We start from the raw sequence: 12,380 nt of genomic DNA on the forward strand, positions 1-12,380 counted from the left end.
GGAGGGGAAGAGCTGGGCTGGTTGTGTGGTGCAGTTGGGGAAGGGGACGAACTGGGCTGGTTTAGGGATGCGGTGGGGGAGGGGGAGATTTTGAAGCTGGTGAAGTCCACATTGATACCATTGGGCTGCAGGGTTCCCAGGCAGAATATGAGTTGCTGTTCCTGCAACCTTCGGGTGGCATCATTGTGGCACTGCAGGAGCCCCATGATGGACATGTCATCTAAAGAATGGGAGGGGGACTGGAAATGGTTTGCGACTGGGAGGTGCAGTTGTTTATTGCGAACCGAGCGGAGGTGTTCTGCAAAGCGGTCCCCAAGCCTCCGCTTGGTTTCCCCAATGTAGAGGAAGCCACACCGGGTACAGTGGATGCAGTATACCACATTGACAGACGTGCAGGTGAACCTCTGCTTAATATGGAAAGTCATCTTGGGGCCTGGGATAGGGGCAAGGGAGGAGGTGTGGGGGCATGTGTAGCATTTCCTGCAGTTGCAGGGGAAGGTGCCGGGTGTGGTGGGGTTGGAGGGCAGTGTGGAGCGAACAAGGGAGTCACGGAGAGAGTGGTCTCTCCGGTAGGCAGACAAGGGTGGAGATGGAAAGATGTCTTGGGTGGTGGGGTCGGATTGTAGATGGCGCAAGTGTTGGAGGATGATGCATTGTATCCAGAGGTTGGTGGAGTGGTATGTGAGAATGAGGGGAATCTGCTGGGGGCGGTTGTGGCAGGGGCGGCGTGTGAGGGATGAGGTACGGGAAATCCGAGAGACACGGTCAAGGGCGTTCTTGACCACTGCAGGGGGAACGTCGCGGTCCTTGAAGAATGTGGGCATCTGGAATGTGCCGGAGTGGAATGCCTCATCCTGGGAGCAGATGCGGCGAAGGCGGAGGAATTGGGAATAGGGGATGGAATTTTTGCAGGAAGGTGGGTGGGAGGAGGTGTATTCCAGGTAGCTGTGGGAGTTGGTGGGCTAGAAATGGACATCAGTTTCTAGCTGGTTGCCTGAGATGGAGACAGAGAGGTCCAGGAAGGTGAGGGATGTGTTGGAGCTGGCCCAGGTGAACTTGAGTTTGGGGTGGAAGATGTTGGTGAGGTGGATGAACTGTTTGAGCTACTCTTGTCCAACCAACAGTGCCTGCTCTCTCAGTACCCTCCAACAGTGCCCGCTCCCTCAGCACTGACCCTTCGACAGTGCGGTGCTCCGTCAGCGCTGACCCTCCAAGTCTCTGGGGTCTGACCTGAACTTATAACCCCTTACTCAGAGCTGTGAGTGATGTAGGTGTATGATCGAGTCATGTCTATGCAGTATTGAGTCTTACACCTGACCAATTGAATAGGGAAGACGTGTACAGTTTCAGAAACATGAGAGCTGAATGTGGAACATGTAAGAGCTGTATTGGACCTGTGTCATGCTAGGGAGGTGGGTGACATTTGATCGTCTTTATATTCCAGAGAACAAAGCAGCAGTCGGGGGGTGCTGATGGGTTTAATTATAGAGTTCTGTGGAACAATCAAGAGTGTGCGTTGCCCATTCAAAAACTGAGTTCAGGCGACAGCAGGAACTACAACATGTGAGATCAGCTTACTGTTGCGGAGTCCCAGGCACATACCCATGTGTTTATTCTTGTCCCTGGATTCCCCAGTGTCGGGTTTCACATGCCGACCGGGTTTGTGATAATAAAATGTGAGGCTGGATGAACACAGCAGGCCAAGCAGCATCTCAGGAGCACAAAAGCTGACGTTTTGGGCCTAGACCCTTCATCAGAGAGGGGGATGGGGAGAGGGAACTGGAATAAATAGGGAGAGAGGGGGAGGCGGACCGAAGATGGAGAGAAAAGAAGATAGGTGGAGAGAGAGTATAGGTGGGGAGGTAGGGAGGGAATAGGTGAGTCCAGGGAAGACGGACAGGTCAAGGAGGTGGGATGAGGTTAGTAGGTAGGAGATGGAGGTGCGGCTTGGGGTGGGAGGAAGGGATGGGTGAGAGGAAGAACAGGTTAGGGAGGCAGAGACAGGTTGGACTGGTTTTGGGATGAAGTGGGTAGAGGGGAAGAGCTGGGCTGGTTGTGTGGTGCAGTTGGGGGAGGGGACGAACTGGGCTGGTTTAGGGATGCGGTGGGGGATGGGGAGATTTTGAAGGTGGTGAAGTCCACATTGATACCATTGGGCTGCAGGGTTCCCAAGCGGAATATGAGTTGCTGTTCCTGCAACCTTCGGGTGGCATCATTGTGGCACTGCAGGAGGCCCATGATGGACATGTCATCTAAAGAATGGGAGGGGGTGTGGAAATGGTTTGCGACTGAGAGGTGCAGTTGTTTATTGCGAGCTGAGCGGAGGTGTTCTGCAAAGCGGTCCCCAAGCCTCCGCTTGGTTTCCCCAATGTAGAGGAAGCCACACTGGGTACAGTGGATGCAGTATACCACATTGGCAGATGCGCAGGTGAACCTCTGCTTAATATGGAAAGTCATCTTGGGGCCTGGGATGGGGGTGAGGGAGGAGGTGTCGTGGCATGTGTAGCATTTCCTGCGGTTGCAGGGGAATGCGCCGGGTGTGGTGAGGTTGGAGGGGAGTGTGGAGCGGACAAGGGACTCACGGAGAGAGTGGTCTCTCTGGAAGGCAGACAAGGGTGGAGATGGCAAAATGGCTTGGGTGGTGGGGTCGGATTGTAGATGGCGGAAGTGTTGGAGGATGATGCATTGTATCCAGAGGTTGGTGGGGTGGTATGTCAGAACGAGGGCAATCCGCTGGGGGCGGTTGTGGCAGGGGCGGCGTGTGAGGGATGAGGTACGGGAAATGCGGGAGACACGGTCAAGGGCGTTCTCGACCACTGTGGGGGGAAAGTCTGGTTGCCTGAGATGGAGACAGAGAGGTCCAGGAAGGTGAGGGATGTGTTGGAGCTGGCCCAGGTGAACTTGAGTTTGGGGTGGAAGATGTTGGTGAAGTGGATGAACTGTTTGAGCTACTCTTGTCCAACCGACAGTGCGGCGCTCCCTCAGTACCCTCCAACAGTGCCCACTCCCTCAGCACTGACCCTCCGACAGTGCGGCACTCCCTCAGCGCTGACCCTCCAAGTCTCTGAGGTCTGACCTGAACTTATAGCCCCTTACTCAGAGCTGTGAGTGAAGTAGGGTGTGGCCATCGGCACCCGCATGGGCCCCAGCTATGCCTGCCTCTTTGTAGGTTACGTGGAACAGTCCCTCTTCCGCACCTACACAGGCCCCAAACCCCACCTCTTCCTCCGTTACATTGATGACTGTATCAGCGCCGCCTCTTGCTCCCCAGAGGAGCTTGAACAGTTTATCCACTTCTCCAACACCTTCCACCCCAACCTTCAGTTCACCTGGGCCATCTCCAGCACATCCCTCACCTTCCTGGGCCTCTCAGTCTCCATCTCAGGCAACCAGCTTGTAACTGAGGTCCATTTCAAGCCCACCGACTCCCACAGCTACCTAGAATACACCTCCTCCCACCCACCCTCCTGCAAAAATTCCATCTCCTATTCCCAATTCCTCCGCCTCCGCCGCATCTGCTCCCAGGATGAGGCATTCCACTCCGGCACATTCCAGACGCCCACATTCTTCAAGGACCGCAACTTCCCCAACACAGTGGTCGAGAACGCCCTTGACTGCGTCTCCTGCATTTCCTGCAACACATCCCTCACACCCCGCCCCCGCCACAACCGCCACCAGCGGATCCCCCTCGTTCTCACACACCACCCTACCAACCTCCGGATACAACGCATCATCCTCCGACACTTCCGCCATCTACAATCCGACCCCACCACCTAAGACATTTTTCCATCTCCACCCTTGTCTGCCTTCCGGAGAGATCACTCTCTCCGTGACTCCCTTGTTCGCTCCACACTGCCCTCCAACCACACCACACCCGGCACCTTCCCCTGCAACCGCAGGAAATGCTACACATGCCCCCACACCTCCTCCCTTGCCCCTATCCCAGGCCCCAAGATGACTTTCCACATTAAGCAGTTCACCTGCACATCTGCCAATGTGGTATACTGCATCCACTGTACCCGGTGTGGCTTCCTCTACATTGGGGAAACCAAGCGGAGGCTTGGGGACCGCTTTGCAGAACACCTCCGCTCAGTTCGCAATAAACAACTGCACCTCCCAGTCGCAAACCATTTCCACTCCCCCTCCCATTCTTTAGATGACATGTCCATCACGGGCCTCCTGCAGTGCCACAATGATGCCACCCGAAGGTTGCAGGAACAGCTTGGGAACCCTGCAGCCTTATGGTATCAATGTGGACTTCACCAGCTTCAAAATCTCCCCATCCCCTACTGCATCCCTAAACCAGCCCAGTTCGTCCCCTCCCCCCACTGCACCACACAACCAGCCCAGCTCTTCCCCTCCACCCACTGCATCCCAAAACCAGTCCAACCTGTCTCTGCCTCCCTAACCTGTTCTTCCTCTCACCCATCCCTTCCTCCCACCCCAAGCTGCACCTCCATCTCCTACCTACTAACCTCATCCCACCTCCTTGACCTGTCCGTCTTGCCTGGACTGACCTATCCCCTCCCTACCTCCCCACCTATACTCTCTCCACCTATCTTCTTTTCTCTCCATCTTCGGTCCGCCTCCCCCTCTCTCCCTATTTATTCCAGTTCCCTCACCCAATCCCCCTCTCTGATGAAGGGTCTAGGCCTGAAACGTCAGCTTTTGTGCTCCTGAGATGCTGCTGGGCCTGCTGTGTTCATCCAGCCTCACATTTTATTATCACAAACCCGGTCGGCATGTGAAACCCGACACTGGGGAATCCAGGGACAAGAATAAACACATGGGTATGTGCCTGGGACTCCGCAACAGTAATCTGATCTCACATGTTGTAGTTCCTGCTGTCGCCTGCACTCAGTTTTTGAATGGGCAACGCACACTCTTGATTGTTCCACAGAACTCTATAATTAAACCCATCAGCACCCCCCGACTGCTGCTTTGTTCTCTGGAATATAAAGACGATCAAATGTCACCCACCTCCCTAGCATGACACAGGTCCAGTACAGCTCTTACATGTTCCACATTCAGCTCTCATGTTTCTGAAACTGTACACGTCTTCCCTATTCAATTGGTCAGGTGTAAGACTCAATACTGCATAGACATGACTCGATCATACACCTACTTCACTCACAGCTCTGAGTAAGGGGTTATAAGTTCAGGTCAGACCTCAGAGACTTGGAGGGTCAGCACTGAGGGAGCACCGCACTGTCGAAGGGTCAGTGCTGAGGGAGCGGGCACTGTCGGTGGGTCAGTGCTGAGGGAGCGGGCACTGTTGGAGGGTCAGTGCTGAGGGAGTGGGCACTGTCGAAGGGTCAGTGCTGAGGGAGCGGGCACTGAGGGAGCGGGCACTGTCGAAGGGTCAGTGCTGTTGGAGCGGGCACTGTCGGAGAGTCAGTGCTGAGGGAGGAGCCGTACTCTCAGAGGGTCAGTGTGAGGGAGCGGGCACCGAAGGGTCAGTGCTGAGGGAGTGGGCACTGTCGGAGGGTACTGAGGGAGCGGGCACTGTCGGAGGGTCAGGGCTGAGGGAGCAGGCACTGTCGGAGGGTCAGTGCTGAGGGAGCGGGCACTGTTGGAGGGTACTGAGGGAGCGGGCACTGTCAGAGGGTCAGTGCTGAGGAAGCAGGCACTGTCGAAGGGTCAGTGCTGAGGGAGCGGGCACTGTTGGAGGGTCAGTGCTGAGGGAGCGGGCACTGTTGGAGTGTCAGTGCTGAGAGAGTGCCGCACTGTCAGAGGGTAAGTGCTGAGGGAGCGGGCACTGTTGGAGGGTCAGTGCTGAGGGAGTGGGCACTGTCGAAGGGTCAGTGCTGAGGGAGCGGGCACTGTCAGAGGGTACTGAGGGAGCGGGCACTGTCGAAGGGTCAGTGCTGTTGGAGCGGGCACTGTCGGAGAGTCAGTGCTGAGGGAGGAGCCGTACTCTCAGAGGGTCAGTGTGAGGGAGCGGGCACCGTCGAAGGGTCAGTGCTGAGGGAGTGGGCACTGTCGGAGGGTACTGAGGGAGCGGGCACTGTCGGAGGGTCAGGGCTGAGGGAGTGGGCACTGTCGGAGGGTCAGTGCTGAGGGAGCGGGCACTGTTGGAGGGTCAGTGCTGAGGGAGCGGGCACTGTTGGAGTGTCAGTGCTGAGAGAGTGCCGCACTGTCAGAGGGTCAGTACTGAGGGAGCAGGCACTGTCGGAGGGTCAGTACTGAGGGAGCAGGCACTGTCGGAGGGTCAGTGCTGAGGGAGTGGGCACTGTTGGAGCGTACTGAGGGTGCGGGCACTGTCAGAGGGTCATTGCTGAGGGAGCGGGCACTGTCGGAGGGTCAGTGCTGAGGGAGCGGGCACTGTCGGAGGGTACTGAGGGAGCGGGCACTGTCAGAGGGTCAGTGCTGAGGAAGCAGGCACTGTCGAAGGGTCAGTGCTGAGGGAGCGGGCACTGTTGGAGGGTCAGTGCTGAGGGAGCGGGCACTGTTGGAGTGTCAGTGCTGAGAGAGTGCCGCACTGTCAGAGGGTAAGTGCTGAGGGAGCGGGCACTGTCGGAGGGTCAGTGCTGAGGGAGTGGGCACTGTTGGAGCGTACTGAGGGTGCGGGCACTGTTGGAGGGTCAGTGCTGAGGGTGCGGGCACTGTCGGAGGGTCAGTGCTGAGGGAGCGAGCACTGTCAGAGGGTCAGTGCTGAGGGAGCAGGCACTGTCGGAGGGTCAGTGCTGAGGGAGCGGGCACTGTCGGAGGGTCAGTGCTGAGGGAGCGAGCACTGTCAGAGGGTCAGTGCTGAGGCATCGGGCACTGTCGGAAGGTTAGTGCTGAGGGAACGTTCACTGTCGGAGGGTCAGTACTGAGGGAGCTGGCACTGTCGGAGGGTCAGGGCTGAGGGAGTGGGCACTGTCGGAGGGTCAGTGCTGAGGGAGCGGGCACTGTTGGAGGGTACTGAGGGAGCGGGCACTGTCAGAGGGTCAGTGCTGAGGAAGCAGGCACTGTCGAAGGGTCAGTGCTGAGGGAGCGGGCACTGTTGGAGGGTCAGTGCTGAGGGAGCGGGCACTGTTGGAGGGTCAGTGCTGAGAGAGTGCCGCACTGTCAGAGGGTAAGTGCTGAGGGAGCGGGCACTGTCGGAGGGTCAGTGCTGAGGGAGTGGGCACTGTTGGAGCGTACTGAGGGTGCGGGCACTGTCAGAGGGTCAGTGCTGAGGGAGCGGGCACTGTTGGAGGGTAATGAGGGAGCGGGCACTGTCAGAGGGTCAGTGCTGAGGAAGCAGGCACTGTCGAAGGGTCAGTGCTGAGGGAGCGGGCACTGTTGGAGGGTCAGTGCTGAGGGAGTGGGCACTGTTGGAGTGTCAGTGCTGAGAGAGTGCCGCACTGTCAGAGGGTAAGTGCTGAGGGAGCGGGCACTGTCGGAGGGTCAGTGCTGAGGGAGTGGGCACTGTTGGAGCGTACTGAGGGTGCGGGCACTGTCAGAGGGTCAGTGCTGAGGGAGCGGGCACTGTCGGAGGGTCAGTGCTGAGGGAGCGAGCACTGTCAGAGGGTCAGTGCTGAGGCATCGGGCACTGTCGGAAGGTTAGTGCTGAGGGAACGTTCACTGTCGGAGGGTCAGTACTGAGGGAGCTGGCACTGTCGGAGGGTCAGTGCTGAGGGAGTGGGCTCTGTCGGAGGGTCAGTGCTGAGGGAGCGGGCACTGTCAGAGGGTCACTGCTGAGGGAGCGGGCACTGTCAGAGGGTCAGTGCTGAGGAAGCGGGCACTGTCGGAGGGTCAGTGCTGAGGGAGCGGGTACTGTCGGAGCATCAGTGCTGAGGGAGTGGACACTGTCGGAGGGTCAGTGCTGAGGGAGGAGCCGCACTGTCAGAGGGTCAGTGCTGAGGGAGTGGGCACTGTCGGAGGGTCAGTGCTGAGGGAGCGGGTACTGTCGGAGCATCAGTGCTGAGGGAGTGGACACTGTCGGAGGGTCAGTGCTGAGGGAGGAGCCGCACTGTCAGAGGGTCAGTGCTGAGGGAGTGCCGCACTGTCGGAGGGTCAGTACCAATGGAGCACTGAACTATCCCAGTATTGGTACTAAAAGTAAGGCTGTACCTGTGACAGGGTTAGGGTTAAGTGCTTTCTCATGAGGCATTAAACGGAGGTTTTGTCAGACTCTTCAGTTAGATAGAAAAGACCCACAGTCACTGCAGGAAGAAAAACAGCCGGGGAGCTCTCTCCAGGGTCAATATCTATCCTTCACCTTAATCTATTCCACACTTGGAATATTGGGTTCATTACAGGAAGGATGTGCAAGTGATATAGAGGGTGCAGAGGAGATGTACCAGGATGCTGCCTGGACTGGAGGGTGGGTCTTCTGAGGAAAGGTTGAGGGAGCTAAGGCTTTTCTCATTGGAGCGAAGAAGGATGAGAGGTGACTTGGCAGAGGTATACAAGATGCTGAGAGGCATAGATAGAGTGGACAGTCAGAGACTTTTTCCCAGGGCGGAAATGACCATTATGAGGGGGCATAATTTTAAGGTGACTGGAGGAAGGTATAGGGGAGATGTCAGAGGGAGGTTCTTCACACAGAGAGTGGTGGGTGTGTGGAATGCGCTGTCGACAGTGGTAGTGGGGTCAGACACTTTAGAGACTTTTAAGCGACTCTTGGATAGGCACATGGAGGATAGTCAAAGGCAGGTTATTCAGGGGAGATTCATTTTAACAGGATAATGAACTCTCTGTGCTGTAGGATTCTAGGAAAACAACCAGGAGACTATGGAAGATTTGATCGCAGTAAATCACCACCCCAAAGAAATCCTTGTATCCGTCAAACAGCAAAAGAACATTTTTTTTTAAAAATCGCACTTGGACATGTTTTTATTATTACATAAGTTGCATTTTTTTAATATAATTTGTTTTTTTACACAAGTGTATGAACACAGATTAACACTCATTAATTACACAGTTTGATTGGGGTGGGGGCAGTTCAATCAGCAAGCACACATTTAAACACGCATACAGACGCACACGCACACAGAGCGTGTCAAAGGTGTGCAAAGGAACAGCACAGGCATCTCTCACACACTCGCACCAGCATCTACTGCGCAGCCAGAGCTGATACACGTCTCCAAAGAACATTCAACCTGCACACTCTACCCACCGCCCACCCCGTTTCCTGAAGGCACTAACACCTCACTGGGCTGCGGATCTCCGACGTCTCGATGGCTGCCCTGCCTTGCGATCGCAGGAGTCCAGGGGGCCAGGGACGGCAGGAACCCACTCCACCACCACACATCCACACCACGCACAATTCGACTTCTTTCCCCACATGAGCTATGATGACAGCAGCGCCATCTCTGCGAAGGAGGACGCAACTGCACTGTGACGTGTTTACACTGGAAACCCCCATTATAAATGGGGAAAGGACGCGACAGTGGGGCATGTGCACAAAGGAGACTGGCTGTTAAGATCACTCAGACCCTAAATGTCCTAAATTGTTAGGCCCCATGATAAGCTGTTGTGTTTGGTGTTTATTAATGGGCGAGTACTGTCACCAAAATTTAACCTTAAAATTTTTCTCATATGCACATACGATATATTTCTCTAATTTAATATCTCAAAGCACCTTCCACACATGCATTGCGAATAATGTCACCAGGGAAAGCAGGATGAGCACGTCTATCTCACTCTGCCTTTCCCAGCTACGAAATATTGCTCCATTCAGGTAAAAAAAAATTCATTAAAACAATCCAAATTCATGGGGTAATTACAGACCGTTCAAAAATATATAGGATTTTTAAAGTTTATATTAGCTCCTAAAGCCTTCCTTAGCCCAACTGCCCTCCGCTACCCCCCTCCCCCACCCTGTTATATCCATTCTCTTTGAGATTCAGTCTTCATAACATCAATGTGCATTTATATAGTGCCACAGAAAACATCCCGAGGCAGCCCACACGAGGGATTACTGAACAAAAGTGGGTCATCGAGCCATGCAAGGAGGTGACAAAAAGCCTCAGTAGAGGAGATTTGTTTACATCTTAAAAGAAAGACAGACAACAAGGTCATTCTGCAGAAAACTGCCTGGGATCCGTCTCCACTACTGGCCTGACGGAGCTCAGCACCTTCCTGACAAGGGAGGCAACTGGCACATGGTAAACACACCTGGTGGAGCCCCCTGTCACCGGATGGGGAGTGCCGGCAGCTCTGGATTCTGCTCAACCTGCACTGCCCTCCCACGCACGCTACCCAACCTGGCATCCTCCCATGCCGGCTGTCTGTTCCACGCCAGAGAGTGACACCTCCCGCCCAACAGTGCCTTCGGCTAGGACAGAGAGAGATGGGGAGGGGTGTGTGTCTGCATGGGTATGTACCTGTCTGCAAGGAATACCGTGAGGCAAGGGTGGGGAGGGAGAAAGAATCTGGGCCACGTCGGTCTGCTTAGTGCGTTCGAAGCCGAGTGATTGATCCCACTTTCTCGGGCTGGGGAATAAAGGTGGAACGGGGTCAGAGCTCAGCAGCCCACTGCTGCAAAAGCATCTAAAGGCCTGTGGAAACAAAGGCCCAAATTTGTCCGAACCCTTGGAAATTAGAAGCAGATTCACGTGGCTTTAACACCTCAACGTTGATTTTTAAGAAGCGTTAGGTTGGGGGCAGGGTAACAAGGATTGGGGAGGATATTCCCCAGCGGATTAACGCTGCTTGCTGCTACTTTCATGTATTCACACACACACCACGCACGCGCGCACACACACACACACCACACACCACACACACACACACACACACAGGCACAACCCACCCCAACCAACCTCCAAGAGACAGGAATCAGCCTTTCGGAGGTCGGGGACACTGTGACAAGGAGGGTTATAGCTTCCTCCTCCCGCTGCCTCTTCAACAACAGCCAGGTCTCTCTCTCCCCCCCCTCTCCGCTGTCGGCTCCCAGTCACCATTCATTCTGCTGGTCGTCCTTATTGCAGTCCTGTGGGTCAATGCTGCCCGAAGCAGATGACACATTCCTGAATTCTTCTCATTTTGTCTTCCTCCCCTGCGCCACCCCATCCCAACCCCAAACATCTTTTTGTTTCCGCTTTCACAAAATGAACTGGGCGATTCGAAGAGAAAAGAGGAGGAGCAGAGGGGGGGGGGTGGTGTCAGTTGAGGGTGAGGGTTCACGAGCGAAGGCCTAGTCCTGACCTTCGTCCATGCGCCACTTCAGGCTGTCCTCCTTGCGGGCGTCCGGCTTGATCTGGTTCCGCATCCCCCCGAGGAGGTTGGAGGTGGCCTCCGTGGCCACGATCAGCGGCTTGACCACGGTGGGCGGGATTTGCCTCAGGACCCCCCCCACCGCCCCCGTGATGCCTTTCTGCTCGTGACCCCGGGTGGCCACGTCGCAGATGGTCTGTGCCGTGTCGATGACCCCCTAGGACAGGGGGAGGAGAGAGAGAGAGAGAGGAAAGCATGGAGGTTAGTGATCAGGTTTGTACAGGAGAGCTTTGAGCTGCCGTCTGTCACTCAACATGCATCTGCACACAACCCCCTTTATACCCTTCGCTGGACAGCATCACACAACCTCACATTCATAAACATGGAATCCCTACAGGCTAGCAGCAGGTCATTTCACCTTTCAAATCCGAAGCTACCCACCTCCCCACACCCTCTCCCTGTAATCCTGCATTCCTCATGGCTACCCCACCCAGCCACCAGGGATCCAGGTTCAATTCCAGCCTCGGGCAACTGTCTGTGTGGAGTTTGCACATTCCCCCCGTGCCGGCATGAGTTTCCTCTGGGTGCTCCAGTTTCCTCCCACAATCCAAAGATGTGCAGACTAGGTGGATTGACCACGCTAAATTGCCCGTAGTGTTCAGGGGTGTGTGGGTTATAGGGGGATGGGTCTGGGTGGGATGCTTCAAGGGGCGGTGTGGGCTTGTTGGGCCAAAGGGCCTGTTTCCACACTGTAGGGAATCTAATCTAATCTAATCTAATCCCTGGGCACTATGGGACAATTTTGCACGGCCAATCCACCCTAACCTGCACATCCCTGGACACTATGGGACAATTTAGCACGGCCAATCCACCCAAACCTGCACATCCCTGGGCACTATGGGGCAATTTAGCACGGCCAACCCACCCTAACCTGCACATCCCTGAACACTATGGGGCAATTTAGCACGGCCAATCCACCCTAACCTGCACATCCCTGAACACTATGGGCAATTTAGTACGGCCAATCCACCCTAACCTGCACATCCCTGGGCACTATGGGGCAATTTAGCACGGCCAATCCACCCTAACCTGCACATCCCTGGGCACTATGGGGCAATTATGGGATCTGGGAGGAAACCGGTAGAAACCCATGCAGACTTGGGGAGAGTGTACAAAGTCCACACAGACAGTCGCCTGAGGGTTTAACGGAAACCGGGTCCCTGGCGCCATGAGACAGCAGTGCTAACCAC

At 55.5% G+C, this 12,380-nt stretch overlaps 1 protein-coding gene across 3 annotated transcripts in view; it reads right to left on the reverse strand.

Moving 5' to 3' along the window:
* Positions 1-8,807: 8,807 nt before the first annotated feature.
* Positions 8,808-12,380, reverse strand: part of atg2a (autophagy related 2A) — a 139,010-nt gene continuing 135,437 nt past the window's right edge. For all 3 annotated transcript variants that reach the window (XM_048525104.2, XM_048525102.2, XM_048525101.2), the window contains exon 42: positions 8,808-11,347. In XM_048525104.2, coding sequence (XP_048381061.1) covers positions 11,111-11,347 — 237 coding nt within the window. In that variant the 3' untranslated portion in view covers positions 8,808-11,110. The remainder of the gene's footprint in view (positions 11,348-12,380) is intronic.

Source organism: Stegostoma tigrinum, chromosome 42 (assembly GCF_030684315.1).
Source record: "Stegostoma tigrinum isolate sSteTig4 chromosome 42, sSteTig4.hap1, whole genome shotgun sequence".
In the NCBI taxonomy this organism is placed as follows: domain Eukaryota; kingdom Metazoa; phylum Chordata; class Chondrichthyes; order Orectolobiformes; family Stegostomatidae; genus Stegostoma; species Stegostoma tigrinum.